This window comes from Moschus berezovskii, chromosome 13 (genome assembly GCF_049115385.1).
Source record: "Moschus berezovskii isolate FMDL1 chromosome 13, NW_MosBer_1.0, whole genome shotgun sequence".
In the NCBI taxonomy this organism is placed as follows: Eukaryota; Metazoa; Chordata; class Mammalia; order Artiodactyla; family Moschidae; genus Moschus; species Moschus berezovskii.
In genome coordinates this window covers 66,612,303-66,637,455 of record NC_142472.1, presented here as the reverse complement: position 1 = coordinate 66,637,455, position 25,153 = coordinate 66,612,303, and the positions used below count along the sequence as shown (strand labels likewise).

General features: G+C 40.0%; 1 protein-coding gene across 2 annotated transcripts in view; it reads left to right on the top strand.

Annotated features, from left to right (window-relative positions):
* RNASEH2B (ribonuclease H2 subunit B) overlaps positions 1 to 25,153 on the top strand; it is a 65,504-nt gene that overhangs the window by 20,380 nt on the left and 19,971 nt on the right. The window contains exons 2-7 of one of the 2 annotated variants that reach the window (XM_055426155.2): positions 3,022 to 3,093; positions 5,056 to 5,163; positions 7,828 to 7,904; positions 14,324 to 14,447; positions 22,934 to 22,998; positions 24,993 to 25,098. In XM_055426155.2, coding sequence (XP_055282130.1) covers positions 3,022 to 3,093; positions 5,056 to 5,163; positions 7,828 to 7,904; positions 14,324 to 14,447; positions 22,934 to 22,998; positions 24,993 to 25,098 — 552 coding nt within the window. The remainder of the gene's footprint in view (positions 1 to 3,021; positions 3,094 to 5,055; positions 5,164 to 7,827; positions 7,905 to 14,323; positions 14,448 to 22,933; positions 22,999 to 24,992; positions 25,099 to 25,153) is intronic. The other variant, XM_055426154.2, reaches the window with a different exon arrangement.

Here is a 25,153-nt window from a genome sequence, read left to right as displayed (position 1 = left end):
TTGTTTTCTCTCTGCTTTTAAGATGTTTTCTTTATTACTGGTTTTGAACTGTTGATTCTGATGCATAGTTTTATTCTTTTTTCTTGTCCTTTGGGTTTATTGAACTTCTTGAATGTTTAGGTTTATAGTTTTCACCAGATTCAAAAATATCCTGCCGTACTTTCTCCAAGTTCTTCTTTTTCTCCCCTCTTCTCTTTCAGGAGCTCCAATCACACGTATATTATTAGGATGCTTGAACTTGTCCCACGGTTTGCTAATATTTTATTTTTAGTTCTTTTTTTTCTGTGTTTTCATTTTAGTTAGTTTCTATTGCTGTGTCTTCAAGTTCATTAACCTTTTCTTCTGCCATTAATTGCATCTGGTGTATTTTTCATCTCAACTTGGGTCTTAAAAAAAATCTTCTATGTCTCTACTTTTTTAGTACATGAGGAATACTGTTTTTAATTCTTTTATCTCTACATTCTAACATCTGTATCTAATATCAGTACCCCCCTCAGTAATTTATTTCTTTATTTTTTTTCTTATTGTGGGTCATATTTTTTGCTTCTTTGAATGTCTAGTAATATTTGATTAGACACCAGATATGAATTTTACCTTTTTGCCAGATGAATGTATTTATATTCCTATAAATAACCTTGAACTTCATTCTGGGACATAGTGGAGATACTTGAAACAGTTGATTCTCTTAGGTCCTGCATTTAGAATTCGTTTGGTGGGACTGGCAGCATTTTGTCAAGGGCTGTTGGTCGCTTACCATCGAGGCAAGACCCTTTGGAGTGCTGAATGTACCCAGTGTCTTCTGAAGTGTAAGGTTCTCTGGTCTGCCTGGGAAGAGGCCCAATGCAGGGCCCCATGTGAATCTGGGGCACTGTTCCCTCTAATCTGTTCGGCCGGTTTTTCTCCTACCCTTTGGCAGATCCGTGCATGCACGAGCAGTACTCTGTTGAATGTTCGAGCTGTGTACCCTTTGCAGGTCTCTGGGGTTTTCTCTGCTTGTAGCTCGCTCCTTTCCTGACTTGGGAACTCTAGCCATGGTGTCCTGAGAACTCTCCACTCCCTCTCTTCAGCTCAGGGAGTCCGCCAGGCTTCAGCCGGGCTCTCCCGTTCTGCACTGTGGCCTGGAAGCTCTCGTGGCAGTAAGTTGGGGCGACAGGGCTCCCCTCATTTGTTTTTCATCTCTCAGAGGTCGCTCTCCTGCACTGCCTCATCCTCAGTGTATTGGAAATAGTTGTTTTGCCTCTTTTTGTCCTTTTCATTTTTGGTTGTTAAATTGGGTTTCTTTTATTCCATTTGGTTGCAAGTGAAAGTCTCAAAATTAGGAGTTTTTTTTTGTTGTTGTTGGTATATTTAATGTCACTATTGAGAAAAATGTTGTATTTAGACCATTTATGCGAAAGCCAGTTTCTAAACATGTTTGCTGTGTTGATGAAGACCTGAAGTGGAATAAAGAGGGGGCTGTAGAAAGTAAACATGACTGTCCCTCTCCTTCCCCACAGCTCTCTGATTTACTCTTTGGCAGGTTATTTCTCCCTTGTTAATCAGGGTCCCTTGGTTCCTTCTGGAGAGAGATCCTTTCAATGGGTTTAAATATGCCACTGAAAATATGTGAGGATGCTATAAATAAAAATTTCATGGTTTTTATGTTTTAATCTATGTGATTTAAACTTTGACATTAAAATATTTTAGAGAAAGCAATGAAAGGATTTAGCTCAGCAGATGTTGAAATGTCTTTTAAAGCCACAGTAATTAAGATATTGAAATACTAATTAATGCTAATACAGCCACAGACTCGTGGGTCCAAGTGCAGTGTCCACAAACAGACTTATAAATGTGTCTTAAACATTTAGCTTAGGTTATTCAGTGGATGTGGAGGAGGGCATGGCAACCCACTCCGGTATTCTCACCTGGAAAATCCCATGGAAGAGGAGCCCTGGTGGGCTACAGTTCGTGAGGGTCCCAAAGAGTCAGACACGACTAAAGCGACTTAGTACGTAGGCACTCAGTAGATGATGTGGAAACAACTGGACCCCTCACTGCAAAAATTAAAATCAGATATCTCCTCTTATTTTATAGGAGATGTATTCCAGATAGGTTAAATATAATTTAAAAGTATTAGGAGAAAATAAGGGCAATTCAGATAGTCTTGAGGAGGAGAAGGACTTTCTAAGTATGACACAAATGGTATAACCATGAAGGAAAATATTCACGAGATTACACAGAGATTTTTTATCTTCTAAGTGGCGAAACAGTCATTAAAAACAGGGAGCTTCCTGGTGGCCTACTGGTTAGGATCGGAGGCTTTTGCTGCTCTGGCCCAGGTCAAATCCCTGGTCAGGGAACAGATCCTGCAAGCCACACCATGCAGCCCCTTCCCGTCCCCTAAAAAAATCACTAAAAACTGAGTTTATATTCTTACTGTATAAAGACTCCTAATAAGGTAGTAAAAGAAATATAAATGTCCTACTATAAAAATGGGCAGAGAACATGGGTTAGGTAATCATAATTAGGGGCAAAAAACACAAATGTCTAGGAAATATTTATCTTTTAAATGTTCCATTTCATAATAATAGCAACAATAAAATAATTAAAGTAATAAAAGCTATCATTTATTATGGGTTTCTGTTTGTCTGAATATGTTAAGAACTCTCACCAGATTAGCTCATTTAATCCTTTGAAAGGCAGGTATCCGTCCATCATCATCATTTTATAAACGTGACACCTGGGACAGGACGTGAGGAACCTTGCCTGAGGTGACAGATCTGTCAGGCAGTCGAGCCAAGCTTTCAGCCGGCTCTCTGAGTCCTGCTCCTCGTCACTTCTCCCCAAAGTAAATTAAAACTACCTTAGATTCCACTGCACCTCGCAGAGAAGTTGGTAATTTGCACAAGGTCACACAGTTCATAAGCAATAGAACAGAGCTAAGATTTTTAGAAAGAAAAATCGTATAAAGAGAAGAAGGCAAAAGAGCAAAGTGAGCAAGAAAGCAGCGGTCTTCTAATTTTACAACGTATTTCTTTCCAGAATATTTAAAGGATGCTTCAAAGAAGATGAAAAGTGGGCTTGTGTTTGTAAAACTGGCTAACCCATGTTCAGGTAAGTGCCCCTATCCTCCCTTCTCCTCTGATAACTTGAACATTTTTAAAACGTTGTGGCTGAAAAGTGTGTACATTTATTTGTCTTCTCATGTTTTTTCTTCCTGTCTAGCTTTTAAAGGTAAAACAGTATTACATGATGACAAAAGCAAACTAATGAAATAACCAGTCTTCTAAGATAATTCAGTTGACCTAAACATTTTAAAAAATTTCTTAATAATTTTAATCCATAGAACTGTTTATTCATCAGAAATGCTGGCAAAACAAAAAAGCATAGCATGTTTGATTTCTCTCTGAAAACAGATGAGTTTTCCTTGGCCTTTTAAAGCCAGCTTTTCTTAAAGTAGTTATCCAATATAAGATTCCATTTATACTCATGTTATAAAGTAAAATAAATAACCCGAGTTTAAAAAAGGGGCGGGGGGAGGCTTTTACTGGACATGCCAAGGTTTTGAATACTTTCATTTTTAGCTGTGCTTCCCTTATTTTGTTCAGACCAAAAAGTAGTGTGTGTGTATATATATATATATATATTTCCTGTGAAGGGATGATTTTTTTTTTGCATTAAAAAGCATTGTATTTTGAAGAAATACACATTTTATCAGGAATAATTTTGACTACACTCAGTGTATTTTCCTTTGTCTTACTATTTTTAGGCAAAAGTATTAAAATATACTAAGTATGTAGTGGTATTAATGACATTATTTATCTTTGTGAAATTGTTTTTCCATCAGTTTATAAGATTTATAATGTTATTCTTAATTTTTCAAGGTTTTAAATATCTATCTGATATTTAGCAAATTAGATCGTCCTCTTGGGGACTGTCATACTGAATAGTGAAAGCGAGAGACATCAGCGGCTGGTGCCGTGTTGTTACTGTTGTTGGAAGGACATGTAAATAGAAGTAGCAAGAGAGGCAGAAATTCCAGTTTCCTTTTCCTCAAAACGAAATTGGATGTAATCGGTCAGCTATATTATTTGGAATTCCTTAGTATGCATAAATGTAAGATGAGGTGTGAAGTGTTTTTACAAGAGAAGTCTTAGATAGCCAGTAAAGCATTTAACAAAGGTAAAATACAAATAAAAGCCAGGCTTCCTGGAAAATTCTGAATGTCCATGGACAACACTTTGCTTTGCTGACTATGGAAAGATAAAGGCCAACCTTTGCTGAGCACTAACTAATGTGCTGTGCTAGGAGCTTTACGTGTCCATATTCTCTTTTTAATCCTTAATAAAACTCTGGTGAGGCAGTTCAGTATTGCTGCCACGTTACAGGTGTGGAAACAGGGTACAGAAAGGGTGGTAGCGCTTCCCCAAGGGCACACGCCCAGACTGAGATAGTAGTAGTTGAGATAGATTCAAATTCAGGGCCCTGACCGACTGTGCTGTGTTTGGAAGGAAATTCCTGCATTGAAGAGATTCATTCGGATGCACGCAAACGTGTGCAGTCCTCACCCCTTCTAATGGTCCTTCTTTTGGGGAATCTGAGGAAAGGGAGATTTCCTCTAGTTGGGCCTGGCTCTCCTCACTCCTCACAGCTGAAAGTGTGCCACTGTCATGGCCCTGGCCTTCCTCCCGGGGGCCTCCCCTCTAGGGTGTGTGGACCCCATCTCGTCCCTCAGTGTGGGAGGCTGCAACCCCCCGACAGGCCAACTCAGTTCATCTGGCCGAGCCATTTGGGTTTGGGTGGCTTAGGAGTGGTGGAGCCTCAATGAGAGGCTTTGGAGCAGTTAAGATAAATGATTTGCCCTTTTGTATTTATTGGTCTAAGTTCAGTGAGGATTACAGAGTTGGGAAACAAGCATTTGTGTGTAATAGCTACAAGCTTTCCTTGGAGTAACTTTGTATAGACTGTATATGTATGTTTATGTTCATATTAGGAACATTCCTCAGAACTATTAGTCTTTTGATTATGTGTGTGTGTGTGAAAACTTACAAATAAAAAACAGATTTGTCTTAACAGGGGAAGGAACCATTTACTTGTTCAACATATGTCTGCCGCAGCTGTTTGAAATAAAAGTTTTCAAGGAAAAAAACCATTCTTGGTTTATAAATGAATCAGTTCAATCAGGTAAGTGACTAGTGTATATATTTCCATTAACTAAACACATACACTGACTTTGTCATCCTTCACGCATGGAAGTCTGAGTCAGTCTGCCTGGTTTGGAGTCTAGTCCATAGTTGTTTTTTCGTTGCTGGCATCAGAGCAGGGTTTAATCAAGGAGAAAGGAAAGATGGTTTGAACAAGTTTAGATCAACAACTTTGTGTCTTAGGTGGCAGGAAATTTTTAGCTATTGATAACAAATCACCGACTCGATGGACGTGAGTTTGAGTGAACTCCGGGAGTTGGTGATGGACAGGGAGGCCTGGCGTGCTGTGATTCATGGGGTCGCAGAGAATCGACACGACTGAGCGACTGAACTGAACTGAACAAGTCTGACTTTTTTTCTCCTAAAACACTGAGACCCCCTGAATCAGAAGTAAGATGACTTTGGTGGCATGCACACTGTGTTGACTGAAACTCTTTGCTCTGCTTTTAGCCACTTTGGAGATTCTTCAAGTTTTTTAACATCTTATTTTCATTGCAAATGGATACCAATATACCTTCTATCAATAAAATAGACTAGAATAGAATAAAGATATTTTTAATGCTTTGTCGTATAAATTATCATTGCAACCCCCACCCGCCCTATCCCCTGGGCTTCCCTTGTAGCTCAGCTGGTAAAGAATCCGCCTGCAATGCGGGAGACCTGGGTTCGATCCCTGGTTTGGGAAGATCTCCAGAGAAAGGAAAGGCTACCCACTTCAGTATTCTGGCCTGGAGAATTCCATGGACTGTATAGTCCATGGGGTCACAAAGAGTTGGACAAGACTGAGTGACTCTTTTCACCCTACCCCCCAACACATACACCCAACACCAAGTTTCTCTCAGTTTTCCTTTGTTTTGGGTCATTGTGGACTCTGAAGGAGACAGGATACCAAATGTAGCCCTGACCGTTCTGGGGTGCCGGGGGTGGGGGTGGGTGTCCTGGGGTGGTTGAGACCATCTCAGTTCCCACTGTCTAATTTTTTCTGTTGCTTGGGCTGGGGTGGGGGAGTGCATCCTGGGGTGGTTGAGGCCATCTCAGTTTCCTCCTTTGTCTTGTTTCTGTTGCTTCCTAAGCCCCTGCTTTCTGTCAAGCGTCTAAGCTGCCACCTAGCGCTAAGGTTGAAAGGCCTCTTGACGTTTCTTGTAAGGCATCCAGAAGAAGGGTTTATTGCTGGCAGTGAATTTCATATACCTGTGTACATGAGAACATTTGAAGTGGTTTTCAGTTGCCAAAAGGCAATGGTAGACTGTGGCAGGTGCCAAGTATACATTCCTTTTTATTGTTCCCTTTTATTATTTTTCATTTGATAATATATGAGAGTTCCAACTTCCAGTGTAATATACTTGCCTTTGGGTTTAGCTGCAGATACAGTAATATCCAGATGAAACTGGAAGATATTCAGAGGCAGTGACTGATCAGCTCTTCTGAACTGTTTGAATTGGTACCTGCTTTTTTTTTTCAGTAGACTTTTCTTTTTTTTTTTTCAGTTTTTGGTTCTCAGCAAAGGTACCTGTGTTTTCCATAGTCTTCTTTTTAAACGTACCCTTGAAGAAGGAGCTGTTTTTAAGAATGGCCACTAGGATATTGTTTTCAGATTGAGAAACCTGTTTCTAATTTCTGAATATAATAGATGTCTCATATAAACTGGGCTTAGAGCTTCTGATAGGTTGTTTTCATAAACTTCCTTCTACTTTAAAAAAAATCATTAACTAATATCATCATATAAAATTATGCCCTTAATTTTTTAAAAATATACAATGAAATGTATTCACATATATAACTTAGGGTTAGAATTTCTTGGCTGTATAGTTGGGTTGCAGTGTTAGAGAATAAAAATCAGTACATGTTTCCTGAAACCAGATTAGTAAGTATGGAGATAAATGAATTGTTTATTGCTCTTCTGTGTCACTTCCATGGAAGGATTTTGGGATGTTTGGAGGGGGTGTGATAGACTAAAGAAAAGTAAGGTCCAAGAGGCCTAGTTGGCTTGATTTGCATTTTTTCCTTTCAGCCTGGTGAGCATCACTCATCTAACTGCAGAGATCCCAGTTTCCTATGCTCAGTCTTGTTAGATACCTACCCACCTGCATTTTTTCTCTGGGGGATGGTTAGGATCTGGGGTGGGTGACAACCTCTGAACTTTGAGTCATTGACCATGCCCAGAGAGCATAGAAGGAGCCGTGTACAGAGGGAATAATATCGCTTTCCCATGGCTTTGTCCTCAAAAGCACAGGAAATTACATTTTACTGCAGCTCTGTGGATGGACTTACACTGGTTTCCTAATATTTGCCTGGTTCACATTCTGGCTCTCTCTCCCCAACCCTGCTATTTTGGAGGGGGTAGGGGGGAATGGGAGGTAGAGAGAGGAGGGCATCTGTTAAAAATGATTTCTGAAGAAGAAATGGAAAGTTGAAGATCCAGTTCAGTGTCTTGGCTCCCCTCTCTACACAAGGGTTTGAAGCTCTTTGGAGTAGAACCTCAGGGACCACATTCTGCCTTTGAGAGATTCTTGGGCCTGAATAGGGGGAGCTTCTGAATTTGGAATTTCACATATAGTTTTCAGTGGATGGTTTCCACATTAGGGTTAGGATGAAATGCCTCAATTGTCTTTCCAGAACACTGAATTCTCTTTTTAATCTATAGGAGGTCTTCTTCACTTTGCCACACCTATGGACCCTCTGTTTCTGCTTCTCTACTACCTTATAAAGGCTGATAAAGAGGTGAGTTTCCCAGGTTGAGATATTGACAGTGGGGAAATAGAATAGATTGTTTTCTGTTTGTTTGGTTAACTTCCTGTCTCTCCTTACAGTGGTCCAAGTGTAGATTCCCCACAGTTGAGATGTAACTTGGTTGGTGTAGTACACCTGCATTATGTGTGCCAGTATAGATTGGAGCACTGGTTGGCAGACCTGAGACCCTGAACCTTGACCTTGGACTGGTTCGCCAGAGACTTCTGAGAATCCCCTAACCCTCTGTGTTACCTCCTTTCCTTGTTTGACAAAGCCTAACAATGAAAACCTCATTCGTTTTGAAATACAGTACAGATGTTAAGACCTCAATCCTTAAAAGCAGAAAGTAGATTTATTGTCTTTCATTTTCTTCTTTGTGAGAGACTGTGAAATAGGTACACTGGAGTGTGTGTCCTGCAAAAAGCTCATTAATGGGGAAGCTGTAGCTAAGACTTAAGAAATCCCAGACAGGAAAATTTACCTTTGTAATATAAAGACAGAGCTTATTAATAGTAATAGTTCCAAACAGAGGTTCTGAAGTACTTTGCTTCTAGGAGACCTTTACACTTGACAATTATTAAGGATCCCAAAGAGCTTTTTGTGTATTTTAGCTATCAATATTGACTACATTGGGCTTCCCAGGGGGCTCAGATGGTAAAGAATCTGCCTGCTGTGCTGGAGACCCAGGTTCAATCCCTGGGTCGGGAAGACCCCCTGGAAAAGGATTAGCAACCCGCTACAATATTCTTTGGAAGGACTGATGCTAAAGCTGAAACTGCAATACTTTGGTCACCTCATGCGACGAGTTGACTCACTGGAAAAGACTCTGATGCTGGGAAAGGTTGGGGGTGGGAGGAGAAGGGGACGACAGGGAATGAGATGGCTGGATGGCATCACTGAGTCTGTGGACATGAGTTTGAGTGAACTCCAGGAGTTGGTGATGGACAGGGAGGCCTGGCGTGCTGTGATTCATGGGGTCGCGGAGAGTCGGACACGACTGAGCGACTGAACTGAACTGAACAATATTCTTACCTGGAGAATTCCATGGAGAGAGCACTCTGGTGGGCTATAGTTCATGGGGTCACAAAGAGTCAGACACAACTGAGTGACTAACAGTACAGTTTCATTGACTACATCAGAAATTAAAACTGAGAAATTTTAAAATAGTCTTATTTATTTAATTTGAAAATAAAAATCATAAGCCCATTTGGAAAATACTGTCTCACTGAATTTTTCAGGTCTTCCAGATGTCAACAGAACATATGCACGCACACACACACACACCTTTGTTAATTTAATATTACTGGAGGAACTGAAGAGCCTCTCGATGAAAGTGAAAGAGGAGAGTGAAAAAAATGGCTTAAAACTCAACATTCAAAAAACTAAGATCATGGCAACTGTTCCCATCACTTCATGGCAAATAGATGGGGAAACAGTGGAAACAGTGACAGACTTTATTTTTTGGGGCTCCAGAATCACTGCAGATGGTGACTGCAGCCATGAAATTAAAAGATGCCTTCTCCTCTAATCAATGAATATAGTAAAGTTACAGGATATAAAATCAACACACAGAAATCCCTTGCATTCCTATACACTAATAATGAGAAGATAGAGAAATTTAGGAAACAGTTCCATTCACCGCTGCAATGAAAAGAATAAAATACTTAGGAATATATCTACCTAAAGAAACAAAAGACCTATATATAGAAAACTATAAAACACTGGTGAAAGAAATCAAAGAGGACACTAATAGATGGAGAAATATACCATGTTCATGGATCGGAAGAATCAAAATAGTGAAAATGAGTATACTACCCAAAGTAATCTATAGATTCAATGCAATCCCTATCAAGCTACCAACGGTATTTTTTACAGAGCTAGAACAAATAATTTCACAATATGTATGGAAATACAAAAAACCTCAAATAGCCAAAGCAATCTTGAGAAAGAAGAATGAAACTGGAGGAATCAACATGCCGGACTTCAGGCTCTACTACAAAGCCACAGTCATCAAGACAGTATGGTACTGGCATGAAGACAGAAATATAAATCAATGGAACAAAATAGAAAGCCCAGAGATAAGTCCACACACCTATGGACACCTTACCTTTGACAAAGGAGGCAAAAGTATTCAGTGGAGAAAAGACAATCTCTTTAACAAGTGGTGCTGGGAAAACTGGTCAACCACTTGTAAAAGAATGAAACTAGAACACTCCCTAACACCATACACAAAAATAAACTCAAAATGGATTAAAGATCTAAATGTAAGACCAGAAACTATAAAACTCCTAGAGGAGAACATAGGCAAAACCCTCCCCGACATAAATCACAGCAGGATCCTCCATGACCCACCTCCCAGAATATTGGCAATAAAAGCAAAAGTAAACAAATGGGACCTAATTAAAATTAAAAGCTTCTGCACAACAAAGGAAACTATAAGCAAGGTGAAAAGAAAGCCTTCAGAATGGGAGAAAATAATAGCAAATGAAGCAACTGACAAAGAATTAATCTCAGAAGTATACAAGCAACTCCTGCAGCTCAATTCCAGAAAAATAAATGACCCAATCAAAAACTGGGCCAAAGAACTAAACAGACATTTCTCCAAAGAAGACATACAGATGGCTAGCAAATACATGAAAAGATGCTCAACATCACTCATTATCAGAGAAATGCAAATCAAAACCACAATGAGGTACCATTTCACGCCAGTCAGAATGGCTGCTATCCAAAAGTCTACAAGCAATAAATGCTGAAAAGGGGGTGTGGAGAAAAGGGAACCCTCTTACACTGTTGGTGGGAATGCAAACTAGTACAGCCACTATGGAGAACAGTGTGGAGATTCTTTAAAAAGCTAGAAATAGAACTGCCATACAACCCGCAATCACACTTCTGGGCGTATACACCGAGGAAACCAGAATTGAAAGAGTACACATGTACTCCAATGTTCATCGCAGCACTGTTTATAATAGCCAGGACATGGAAGCAACCTAGATATCCATCTGCAGACGAATGGATAAGAAAGCTGTGGTACATATACACAATGGAGTATTACTCAGCCATTAGAAAGAATACATTTGAATCAGTTCTAATGAGGTGGATGAAACTGGAGCCTATTATACAGAGTGAAGTAAGTCAGAAAGAAAAACACCGATACAGTATACTAACGCATATATATGGAATTTAGAAAGATGGTAACGATAACCCTGTATGTGAGATAGCAAAAGAGACACAGATGTATAGAACAGTCTTGGGGACTCTGTGGGAGAGGGCGAGGGTGGGATGATTTGGGAGAATGGCATTGAAACATGTATATTATCATATGTGAAAAGAATCGCCAGTCTATGTTTGATGCACGATACAGGATGCTTGGGGCTGGTGCACCGGGATGACCCAGAGGGATGACATGGGGAGGAAGGTGGGAGGGAAGTTCAAGATGGTGAACACATGTACACCTGGGGCGGATTCATGTCAATGTATGGCAAAACCAATACAATATTGTAAAGTTAAAAAAAAAAAAAGATGCTTGTTCCTTGGAAGAAAAGCTGTGACCAACCTAGACAGCGTATTAAAAAGCAGAGACATTACTTTGCCAACAAAGGTCCATCTAGTCAAAGCTATGGTTTTACCAATAGTCACGTATGGATGTGAGAGTTGGACTATATAAGAAAGCAGAGCGCCGAAGAATTGATGCTTTTGAACTGTGGTGTTGGAGAAGACTCTTGAGAGTCCCTTGGATAGCAAGGAGATCCAACCAGTCAATCCTAAATTAAATCAGTGCTAAATATTCATTGGAAGGACTGATGCTGAAGCTGAAACTCCAATACTTTGGCCACCTTAATGGAAGAACTGACTCATTGGAAAAGACCCTGATGCTGGGAAAGATTGAAGGCAGGAGGAGAAGGCGATGACAGGATGAGATGGTTGGATGGTATCACCAACTTGATGGACATGAGTTTGAGTAAACTCTGGGAGTTGGTGATGGACAGATAGGCCTGGTGTGCTGCAATCCATGGAGCCACAGAGTCGGACACGACTGAGCAACTGAACTGAACTGAACTGAGTGATCTCTTTAGAAAACTCTTTGAATGTTGGGAAGCATGTCATAGTGACAGATAGAAATTTTCTGCAATTCTAATTTTTGTTTTAAAGTTCAAATTTTTTCATTGGCTACAATACTGTCAGTCTTTCCCTTTAAGTGACAGAGTCACTGCATTTGTGTTCTGTCAAATATTCAAGTCTGAATAACCATAGTCCATAGTGTTGTTTTCAGGTGAAAATCTGAGTAAAGGGCAGCTAGCTCTGCTCACAACTCGGACAGTTACACAGTACGTTTCCTTGAGCCTCAGTGACAGCAGAAGTGCTTTAGCCATGCTTCACTTTCATCACACAGAACATTGAACCGACATGCACTCAGGGTCAAGATTTAAATAAAAGTAATTGTTTTGCTGCTTGGTCCAGGAAATCCTTAAGTAAGCTGACATTTTTATAACTGCTTGTCCATGGCAGTGAAGAACACAGTGACCACTGGACAGTTCGCCGGCACCACCTTGACTGGTGCTGAAAAGCCAGCAGTTTTCCCCACCTTTGCATTGGAGTCATCAGTGCAAATGTCAGCACAGTGAAAATGCAGACAGCATCATAGTGTTATTATGAAAGTAGTTTGAAGTTTGTGGACCTCCTTCAAGGGTACTGGGGACTCCCAGGGGCCACCAACCACAGCTTGAAAACCTTCGAAATAACAACATCAAGGAATAGTGTTATTTAAACACTTAGCCACATCTTATTTTTGCACTCAACATGTTTGCCAGTAGTTTAAGAGCTGATGGGTTCTCACTGAGTACTTAGTCCCATTTTCCAAAACTCCTGTTTTGTATTTGTATCAATTTAATTCACGATAAATACTGAGTAATAATACTGACTTAAAATTCGAAAATTCTCCTGATGTACCTTGTTTTCTCTTACCCTCCTCCCCTCCTGAATCTTTATTCTGTTCTTCAGTGTGGTTTAGTGAAGTTTTGTTCCTTAGTTTATCATGTTTCCCCTTATCTGGAAGCTGCTGTGATAACCAGTATAATTAGGGCATGAGAGCAGTGAGGCTGGTAAGCCGTGTATATCTGAGGAGCAGAAATGGTTCTAGTGACCACCAGGAAAGCCCTGGAAGTGTTCAGGGAAGAAGATGGCAACTCCAGGTGGCTTCCACTCCTGGTGTTTTCTAGGGTATACCAGCAGGGAGGAAGCCACCGACCAGCCTCCGTGCCTGAGCTGATGCACCTTTAAAGGCCTTCCCCCATTTAGGGGGACTGTTCTGCTGTTTCCCATTAAGAACCTGACGTGACTGGTGAATTAATCCGCACCTTGGCCTCTGGGAGGCTCTGGGGTGCTGTGACTGGCTCAGGTTGGCAGATGCAGAGTGAAGCTCGTGATGGTGGTTGGCTTTCATTGTAAACTATTTTGCTGTCTCTTCTCAAATACTTTAGGTGCCCCTTGAAATAGCCCATGAGGCACTCAGATATTCCTCCCCTACATTTTAGATGTGATCTTTCTCTATTTAATTAAGAAAAATACACCTGAGCAACTAACACTTTCACTTGGGACTTCCCTGGTGGCTCAGATGGTAAAGAAACTGCCTGCAGTGCAAGAGATCCAAGTTCAATCCCTGGGTCAGGAAGATCCTCTGGAGAAGGAAATGGCAACCCACTCCAGTATTCTTGCCTAGAGAATTCCGTGGACAGAGGAGCCCGGTGGGTGACAGTCATGGGGGTCACAAAGAGTCGGACACAATTAAATGACTAGCACTTTCACTTTCACTCACTTTTGAAATGGTGACCTATTTTTTTTTAAATATACAATTTAAGATCAGTAAAAAATAATTCTTCTATCTAGCTCTCCCAGCTGTTACTGACTTTATGTTCAAAGAGACTTCTTATTTCAGAACCTTTTTGTATATACATGATAAAGAAAAGGAAAATGAAACATTAGTTTATTATGAAATGATTATGTCATGACTGCATAGTTCATTACGTATAAGTAAATCATTGTTTTAAAGTAGTTAAATATTTAACACTTTGGGTGATCACAGAGGAAAATAGACTAAGCTAGGAATCTAAAAGCAATGAGACTTGGGAAGCCTGTGGATTATTCTTACTCTCTAGGAAGAAGAGAATATTTAAATTGAAGCCTTTCTTGCCACTTGTCAATGGATACCCAGTGCTTTCAAGAGCTTTCTAAAGGGAGCTGAGAGTCAGTTCTGGAGCTTGTCTCCATAGAGGGAGTTCTCAGGTGGAACAGATGGCTTGGAACTTAGTTTAAAGTTCCAGCTATGAATTATGTATCTTTTTCTCTCTCCTTTTTTTTTTTTTATAATGTATGAGTCTGTTGATTGGAGTGCTTGCCTCCTGACTGACTTACAGTCTTTTCAGGGGAAGTTTCAACCCCTGGATCAAGTTGTGATGGATGCCATGTTCCCGGATTGCATCTTGTTGCTGAAACTTCCTGAACTTGAGAAGTTACTTCGACACGTGACAGAGGAGAAAGGTATAGCATGTGGCCTTTGAAGTCAGGCTTATGGCTGCTGGGGAGGCTAGCCAGTCTGTCTGAGAACACAGCAGCTGGAAGGCCCGCGGACTGCGATGCTTATGCGTGTGGGTTATAGGAAAAGTTCTGGTTCAGATTCCCTTCCATTTGTCAGTATTCTTCCTCTGCTGCACTGCTTGTTCAGTCTGCAAAGTTTGGACCAGTGAAATACGATGGCCTGTCTCCTGCAGGGCCAGGGTTCATGAGGCTCGGGCTTTAGTTCAGTTCTTTGAATGAGGCTCTGACTTTGCGTAAGTCCCTCAACTGCTTTTTGCCTTGGGTTTCCATTTGTAAAACTTGCATAAAATCTATGCCTTTATTGATTCGGGAAACATTTATTGAGCATCTACTAAGAAGCGTATATTAAGCACTAGAGCCAGGCTCTAGGGATAGTCATAAGTAAAATACTAGCCTATATCTTACTTTGCTTTGACTCTGATGGAGACAAATGACAAGGTAGGGCAACAGCAGTAGAGCATAAGGGAAGTGAAAACTGGGTTTTGTGGGGATGCACAGTATAAAGGTTGATGATATATCTGCTTTGAAAATGAAAAAACATGGTCAGGTGAAGCAATTTTTTTGATTGAAAATTTTAAAAATAATGGAAAACTCAGAGTAAAAAACTACAAATATTGTTTGTCCCCAACCTCAATAATCAACCACTCTTAATATTTTGTTATATTTGCTTTAAATCTCAGGGAAAGAATTTCTTTAGGAAAAACCTGGTAATCTGATTGCAGGATCTGATGGCCTACAAGAAAAATTAAAAATGTATTTGCTACATAGTTTTGAGCAAATCATTCAAACTTTTCAGCATCCATGATGCGCCAGATGAAGGGTTTGAATAGTTAAGACTACTCCTCATATTCTACTACACATTATAATTAGTACCCTGCAAAATTGTTCTAAGTCATAAAATAAAGCTCTCTTTCTCTTAGCTTTAGAGTGTTGAGATCTCTAATGACCAGCATATGAACATTATTTAAGTATTGCAATTAATAGTGTCTACCACAAAGAGATACTTCAGGAATTAAATGAAATAATACAAGTAAATCAGTGCCCAGAGAGTGCTGGGTGCACAGTAAATGTTAGTATCATTAAGGCTTCTAACTAGAGATTTTTAATTCTTTCCTATTGTTTAATTGCTAGGTATACAGTAAGTGGGGCTTCCCAGGTGGCTCAGATGGTAAAGGATCTGTCTGTATGCAGGAGACCTGGGTTCAATCCCTGGGTTGGGCAGATCTGTTAGAGAAGGACATGGCAATTCATTCCAGTATTCTTGCCTGGAGAACTCCATGTACAGAGGAGCTTGCCAGGCTACAGTCCATGGGATGACAAAGAGTCTGACAGAACTGAGCAACTGAGCATGCATGCACACATATAGTAAATGACCAGTACATACTTGTTTTATGGTCCATTGATTAATATATAGTCAAGTGGTTTAAGTAGGAGAATGGGGATAATCAGACAATAATAAAAATGTCTGAAAGTGAAGGTGTTAGTGGCCCAGTTGTGTCCGACTTGCCTGGTGGCTCAGACAGTAAAGAATCTGCCTGCAATGCAGGAAACCTGGGTTTGGTTCCTGAGTTGGGAAGATCCCCTGGAGGAGGGAATGACAATCCACTCCAGTATTCTTGTCTGGAGAATTCTGCCGACAGAGGAGCCTGGTGAGCAGTAGTCATGAGTTGCCGAAAGTCAGACATGAACTGAACAACTAACACTTAAGGCTGCTAGGTTTACCATAACCTTCACCCCTTGCCTTCTCCCCACTGGATAAACCCAGCCACAGTTGCTTGTATCCTGAATGGTGATGGTGGTGGCTTTAGTTAGCACTGTTCACTTTATTAGTGAAAGAAATGATGTGTCTCTGCTAGCTCTGGGGCTCAACATGTTTCTTGCCATAAAAGCTCCCATTCAGTGGAGAGTTGACAGGGGAAAGGACTAATAAAGGGTTATGAACTTCATCTTGAGTGTAATGCTCTGTTTCATATTGCAAGCAAAAGCTGCTCTGCGTTGTCAGATATGATTAACAGGAAGAGCCAGGAAAACTTACCTGATTAAAATACCCCAAGCACAGTTGCCAAGTTTCTATCCCTAGGAGGCAAGAGAAAAAAAAAGAGACCATATGAGTTTCTCAGTTGTGGAAAACATTCAGAAAGTAGATGTGAAAATGTGCTCCAGGCAGTTTGTTCAACAATACATCAGGGAAATTCAAGTTTGAGAACCGATTACCCAGTTGCTGAACATGTTATTTGATTGTGGACTCCTTTTTATTCCATCTTTATTTTGTAAACCCAGTCTTTCCAGATGTTCAAGACCAGTTTTACAGGCACCAGACACATTAGGGAAAGAAACCTTTCCAGCATATGTACATGTTATCTAACTCACAAACTCATGCAAATACTAAGTTTAGGATACAGTAGAATAGAAGCAGAAGATAATAAGAAGAGATGGCAAGAATACACAGAAGAACTATACAAAAAAGATCTTCATGACCCAGATAATCACGATGGTATGATCATTCATCTAGAGCCAGACATCCTGGAATGCAAAGTCAAGTGGGCCTTAGGAAACATCACTACGAACAAAGCTAGTGGAGGTGATGGAATTCCAGTTGAGCTGTTTCAAATCCTGAAAGATGATGCTGTGAAAGTGCTGCACTCAATATGCCAGCAAATTTGGGAAACTCGGCAGTGGCCACAGGACTGGAAAAGGTCAGTTTTCATTCCAGTCCCAAAGAAAGGCAATGCCAAAGAATGCTCAAACTACCGCACAATTGCACTCATCTCACACACTAGTAAAGTAATGCTCAAAATTCTCCAAGCCAAGCTTCAACAGTATGTGAACCGTGAACTTCCAGATGTTCAAGCAGGTTTTAGAAAAGGCAGAGGAACCAGAGATTAAATTGCCAGCATCCACTGAATCATCGAAAAAGCAAGAGAGTTCCAGAAAAACATCTACTTCTGCTTTATTGACTACACTAAAGCCTTTGACTGTGGAGATCGCAACAAACTATGGAAAATTCTTCAAGAGATGAGAATACCAGACCACTTGACCTGCCTCCTGAGAAATCTGTATGCAGGTTAAGAAGCAACAGTTAGAACTGGACATGGAACAACAGACTGGTTCCAAATTGGGAAAGGAGTACATCAAGGCTGCATATTGTCACCCTGCTTATTTAACTTATATACAGAGTACATCATGCAAAATGCCTGGCTAGATAAAGTATAAGATGGAATCAAGATTGCCGGGAGAAATATCCATAACCTCAGAAATGCAGATGATAGCACCCTTGTGGCAGAAAGCAAAGAAGAACTAAAAAGCCTCTTGATGAAAGTGAAAGAGGCAAGTGAAAAAGTTTCTTAGAAAACTAAGAACATGACATCCAGTCCAATCACTTCATGGCAAATAGATGGGAAAACAATGGTAACAGTGACAGACTTTATTTTGGGGGGCTTCAAAATCACTGCAGATGGTGACTGAAGCCATGAAATTAAAAGACCCTTGCTCCTTGGAAGGAAAGCTGTGATCAACCTAGAGAGCATATTAAAAAGCAGAGACATTACTTTGCCAACAAGTGTCTGTCTAGTCAAAGCTATGGTTTTTCCAGAAGTCATGTATAGATGTGAGTGTTGGACTGTAAAGAAAGCTGGGCACTGAAGAATTGATGCTTTTGAACTGCAGTGTTGGAGAAGACTCTTGAGAGTCCCTTGGACTGCAGGGAGATCCAAGCAGCCCATTCTAAAGGAGATCAGTCCTGAATACTCATTGGAGGGAGTGATGCTGAAGCTGAAGCTCCAATACTTGGTGGTCACCTGATGCAAAGAACTGACTCATTGAAAAAGACCCTGATGCTGGCAAAGATTGAGGGCAGGAGGAGAAGGGGGCGACAGGATGAGATGAATGGATGGCATCACCAACTCGATAGACATGAGTTTGAGTAAGCTCTGGGAGTTGGTGATGGACAGGGAGGCCTGGTGTGCTGCAGTCCACGGGGTCCCAAAGAGTCAGACCTGACTGAATGACTGAACTGAACTGACAGAACATGTGGTATTTTCATAATCGTGGGCAATCTGTGGTCTTCATGAATATTTTAAACCACTTTGCTTATCAAAATAGGTAAATTTTAAAATTAAGTGGTAGTTTATGCACTTGGTCCTTGTATAGCATTTTGGGGTATTCAGGTTGGAAATTTCTTAGTGATCATCTTGGCCAGGGAATGTTTAATTCAAAATAAATTTGCAGTTTAAAAACTTAGGGGAAAAAAACTCTAGGCCCACCTGGCTTCATTAGGTGAATTCTACCATACTTAAAGCAAAAAATACTCAAAGAAATAATGATACTTAGATTATTTTAGAAATTAAATGAGAAAGGCATATTTCCCAACTAATTTTATGAAATCAGAGTGGCAGAAAACTATAATTTAGTATTCTTTATGATCATAGACTGAAAGATACTTTAAAAATATAGCAAATTAACTGTGTAAAAAGGGTAGTATGTTATAACCAAGTGAGGTTTATCATAGGAATGCAGAGTTGGTTGAATGTTAGAAAATCAATCTGTATGATTCACCATATTTATGCATAACAAAAGAAAAACTGTGTGATCATCTCAATAGATGTAGGAAAAACCCTTAACAAAATTCAGTCATTATATAAATTCTCAGCAAATTAGCGATAGAAAGGAACCTCCTCATTCTTTTAAAGGATATCCATGACAAACCTAAGCTAATATCATATTTCATGATGAAAGACTGAATGCATTTTTTCCCTGAGATTGGTACAAGGACATCATTCCTCTCCATGCCTGCTTACCAATGTAGTGGACGTCGTGACAGTTTGATAAGATAAGAACAAAATTAAAGATATACAGCTTAGAAAGTAAATAGTGAATTGTCTTTTTACATCAACAATATGGTCATGTATATAAAAAGCTCAAAAGAATTTACCAAAAAAAAAAAATCACTGGCACTAATAAGCAAGTTCCCAGGATATAAGGTCAATATACAAAAATTAATTCTGTTTCTGTATATTAGCAGTGAACAATTGGACAGTGGAATAAAAGCATGCCATTTGTAATATTAAAAAATCATGAGGTTGTCAGGATAAAGGTAGTATAATATATGTAAGACCAGTACACTGAGCCATGTAAAACATTGAGAGAGAAAGTAAGGAATTAAATAGAGAGGTATACCATGTTCATGAGTTGGAAGACTCAATATTGTTAAGATGTCCATCTTCTCCAAAGTCATCTATAGATTTAATGCAGTGCCTCTCAGGCTTTTTTTTTTTTTTGGTAAAAATCGATAAGCTGATTCTAGAATTTATAAAACTATTCAGAGAATCTGTAGTAGTCAAAACAATTTTGAAAAAGAAGAACAAGTTGGAAGACTTATACAACCTGATTTCAGGACTTACTGTAAAACTACAACAGACAAGAAAGTATGACATTGGTACAAGGATAAAGAGATAGTTAAATGGAACCAAACAGAGAGAAAAGAAGTGGACCAACATTTATGTAACCAATTGTTTTTTTCAGTGATGTCAAGACAATTCAATGGGAGACAAGATAATCTTTTCAACATATGACCTGAAAAAATTGGATATCCATGTGAAAAACAACATTGACTCTTACCTCAGAATCATACAGAAAAATTAACTTGAAATGGATTAATAACTTAAATGCAAAAAATGAAAACTACTGAAATTCTAGAAAAAGCCATAGAAGAAAACCTTTGTGACCTTGAGGATAGGCAAAGATTTCATAGAACACAAAACCCACTAACCATTAAAAAAATTATAGATTACATTTCATTAAAATTAATATCTTCTGTTTTCTGAAAGATACCATTAAGAAAAAAAAGACAAACTACAGTTGAAAGAAAATATTTACATGACAAATATCTGATAGTGTATGTGTGTGTATATATGTGTGTGTGTGTGTGTGTGTATCCCAAATGTATAAAGAACTCAACACACTAGTAAAATGATATCCGGGCTTCCCAGGTGACTCTAGTGGCAAAGAACCTACCTGCCAATGTGGAGATGTAAGAGACATGGGTTTGATCCCTGGGTTGGAAAGATCCCTTGGAGGAGGGCATGACAACCCACTCCAGTATTCTTGCCTGGAGAATCCCATGGACAGAGGAGCCTGGAATTCTGCAGTCTATAAGGTCACAATGAACACCAAATCCATGGCTTTGAAGTCAGGTTGAGAAGGAATCCAGTGCTCCTGTTTACCAGCTCAGTGACTTTGGACAATTTATTTTAACTTCACTCAAAACTAGTTTTTTAAGGTGGAGACAAATAGTAGTTTCCATCTGAGATTCATTCTGAGCATTCAGTGAGAAAACATGTATGAAGAACTTAGCACAGTCCTGAAGATGTGATGTTATTATCACTAATGAGTTATTTCATTTTTTCTTAAATAATATGAAGTACTTGCTATGTGCCAGATGTTGTGCCATCCCCTCATTTGATAGGTGACTTCCCAAGGTGACATCACGCACTGGGGGTGTAGGAGCCCCAGCAGTACAGCTCAGAGCCTGGTCTCCTCTTCTGAACCAGCATTTCCAGAGGGAAGGGGCATGCAAGGGGCTCAGACAGTGAGCAAGAGGAAGGAAAGCTGTGGCAGGTTGTAAAAACATCCTTTCATGAAATTTGGAAGCAGAGGCCAGAGACAAGCAAGTGGCAGAGGCAAGGTGGGATTCTTGGATGGGAGCCTCTAGGGAGATTGTCTCAGGCAACGGTTGGAAGGTCTGAGACTCAGTCAGTAGCACACATGTTCTGAGTGGTGGCCCTGTGCTTTTAGAGGCAGCCCTCCTTTTGTACAAAGAAGTACTGCATCAGCTCCAGGGAGGCTGAGTCTAGTCTCACCTGCCTTGGTTCCCCAGCAGGCCGTTTGCAGCCTCTCCTTTTCATTATTCCAGTGACAGGTCCTGGGGTCATGGGCGCAAAGGGCCAGCCCGGACTCTGCCCGTCTCCTAGTTAGTTAGTGCCCGCAGTGTTGACGAGCACGGGCTGAGATGGGGAGGACAGGCCAGCCCCTCCCCGAACAAACCGTCTTACTGAAGCTCAAGCAGTTTAACCGTCTGCAGAAAACCACCCCTGAGTAAGCAGTTTCCGTTTCCCACCATGATTATGGAGGAAAGAGAAAGCGTCATTACCGAGGAAAGAAAAAGGCAAGCTTGCATCTGGCCTTAGGAATCCCAATGGTCCTGAGGCTAACTCCTGCATGGAGGCGGGAGGCGGGAGGGAAGGGCTGCCCCTGCGGATCGCACAGAAAACAAGAAACCCGATGAATGAGGTGTTACCGAGGAAATAACGGCTTAATGTCATATACCATATATATGCTATACGTGACATTAAGCCGTTAGATTACATAAAGCTAGCTGGATTGTGAGAAGAGGAAGTATAATTTATAGGAGATGAAACTTTTATCCCCATAAAGGGCCAAATTGAGCCTGTCGTAAATCTAAATTCCCCTGAAATAGCTATAGCTATATTGGTAATACATTAAAAGATAAATCTTTTCTTCTTTCTCCACCATTCCCACCAGAACAGTTCTAAGTAGTTAACACAATTCTTTTCCTGAATGTATGCAATGAAATTCTTAGGCACCTGCATTTAGCTTCAATTTTCTTTCTTGGGATTTCCGTTTTTATTTTAGAAAAGTCTTTCATTAAAAACATTGGGATGATCTTAAAATTATTCAGAAAAATGAAGATGGCTTGGTGTGTTAATTTGCTGAGTTTTAAAAATGACTTTTCAGACAATAACTAGATTTACTGTGGTGACCATTTCAGAGTATGTGTTAATATCAAATCACTATACCTGAAACTAATACAATATTGTATGTCAATTATATTCAGTTAAAAAATTACCTTTCCTCCAGATTTATCTGTACAGTTGTTTTCAGTTTTATTGAGAAATAATTGACATACGTCACTGTGTAGGTTTATATTGTACAGAATGATAGTTCAATTTGCATATATTTTGAAATGATTATCACAGTAGATTGAGTTAACATCTACCATCTCATATAGATATAATGAAGAGAAGAAAATTTCTCCATGTGATAAGAACTATCTGTATAATTTGATAATTTTCTTAAATTCTCACTCATTTAATATTTGGTGAAACCTGAGGTATCCCAGTTCTGTTTAGGAATTTTTTTTCAGTGTCTCAAGAATGCTCTCAGGGTTATTAATTGAGTTTTTAAAAAATATAAAATGTTATTTATTTTTTGGCTGCACCTTGCAACTTGTGGACTTCCCCAACCGGGGATTGAACCAGGGCCCTCACAATGAAAGCACAGAGTCCTCACCACTGGACCACCGGGGAATTCCTTGAAAATTTTAAACTGTTATCTTGTATATGAAATAGCCTTATGAGTTTACTTTTTGCTTAACCTACTACACTGTCTTTTTTTCTTTTAATTTAATCCAGAAATAGACAAGAAGAAATATTACAAGTACAGCAAAGAGAAGACATTAAAATGGCTAGAAAAAAAGGTACAGTACCTCTCAGTACCTTGTGGCAGAAAGAGTTTAATGTTCTTTTTCAAAATGTTCAGAGAGAAGGTAGTAAGCCTGACCCCAAAAACCATCTTGAAAGTCCACCTGCAAGAGAGAAGCTATATGAAAATCTTCCAAGTGCAAGAAGAACCTTTGACTTTCCGCTTTTCCTAACTCATGTAGCTCTGGACTTAGCTTGATGTGCTTATTCATTTGACCTGCATTCCCATTTCCCCGTGATCCTCACCACTGAAGTTCTTGCTAGTTGCTGGTATAGACTTGAGTCTTCCAAGCCAGGTAATAGCAGGGCCACATATGCTCTCTGTCAGTCCTGCCGGCATCTCAGAAGTTGACATTGCTCACACACAACCTGCAGGGGACCAGGCAGACGGGATTCAGGTTTAGTGTCTAGATGCTGAAGACGGGTCTTATTCCAGGCAAGCCCTGTATCTTGGTGATCCTAAGAATTAAACTTAATATAAGATCTCTTGCAGTGTTTTTCCAATCAATTTAGTGGATCACAACCAGTATTTCTCTTGGAATGGAATGGAATAGAATGGGCTAGGATAGACTAGGATGATTTCAAAGGAAAGTTGGATTGAGAGTTTGGGGTTACCAGATGCAAAGTGGTATGTATAGAATGGATAAACAATAAGGTCCCACTGTATAGCGCAGGAAACTATTCAGTGTCCTGTGATAAACCATAATGGAAAAGAATTTGCAAAAGAAAAAACTGAAATTGTTCCATATAATCAAATATATATCCTTATGTTGTTTATTTTAAAAAAGCACAAGGTAAGGGCAAGTGTTACATATGACTCTATAACATATTTATGTATGTTTTAGGGTATTTGGTTGCTGAGTATTTCTTACTGTGCATACAGTGAAGAAACAAAAAAGCCACTGATCTAAGGATATAGCTTACTTTCACAGTGATAAAGAATCTCACCAGACCAGATATGTGGATGACAGAGTTTTTGCAAGTTTTGTGGATATCAGTTCTAGCACTGATTCCTAAGATTCTCTTCTGTCTTATATATGAAAAACATGTTTGTCACATCAGGTTAATGGGCACACTGGGAGCCTGGGAACATGGAAATGAACCTTGCAGTATTAATCAGGCTCCTTTGTGCGAAGTAGGGAAAAGATTTAAGAAGTGCATATGTTTCACTCTTCATTTGCATTATCAGTAGTCTTTGCATATGTGGGATTCCGTGTAGATGAAGAAACTGGGCATTTAGTTTTTGCTCTTAGCAAATGATAATGACATGAAATAGCGAACTGAAGTTTATATTTATTGTGTTTCCTTTCTTAAATTCCTAGAAAGTGAGAAATTGATATTATTTATTCTCCTTAGAAAATCATAAAATACAAATTTTGTGCTGTGTTCTGTCCTAAGGGCTTCACATACGTTAACTCATTTAGTCCTCACGACAGTCCTGTGAGGTCAGCGCCATCTTCATTCCCTTTCACAAATGGAGGCACAGAGAGGTTAAGTAAGCAGTCCATGGTCACAGAGTAACCCAAGCAGCCTGCCTCCAGAGTCAGTGCTCTCACATGGTGTCGGCCTTAGCAAGTCCATGTACCGAGCTCATCGTGCAGTGCAGTCAGTACCCCTCACCTTTCTCCAAATATGAAGCCATCTCTCATCTTCTGAAGATATCTCTAGATCTGTACTGCTTCTTCCTGGACCTTCCGTTCCGTTCCGTCGCTCAGTCGTGTCTGACTCTTTGCGACCCCATGGACTGTAGCCTACCAGGCTTCTCCGTCCATGGGATTCTCCAGGCAAGAATACTGGAGTGGGTTACCGTTTCCTTCTCCAGGGGATCTTCCTGACCCAGGGATCGAACCCGGGTCTCCCGCATTGGAGCCAGACGCTTTAACCTCTGAGCCACCCTGGATTGAAATTATGGGTTTAGAAAGTCTGGAAAGTCAGGGTTTCTAAAGTTAGTTGAAAATATCCTGATATTCCCCCTTTGGTTATTTCGTAGGTTAATCAAACTGTGGCAGCATTGAAAACCAATAAGGTGAATGTCAGTGCCCGGGTGCAGTCTACTGCATTTTTCTCTGGTGGCCAGGTTTCCAGCGACAAGGATGGTACGTGAATCATTTTTTGTTTTGTTTTGTTTGTTTTGTCTGGAGTAAGTCGCCA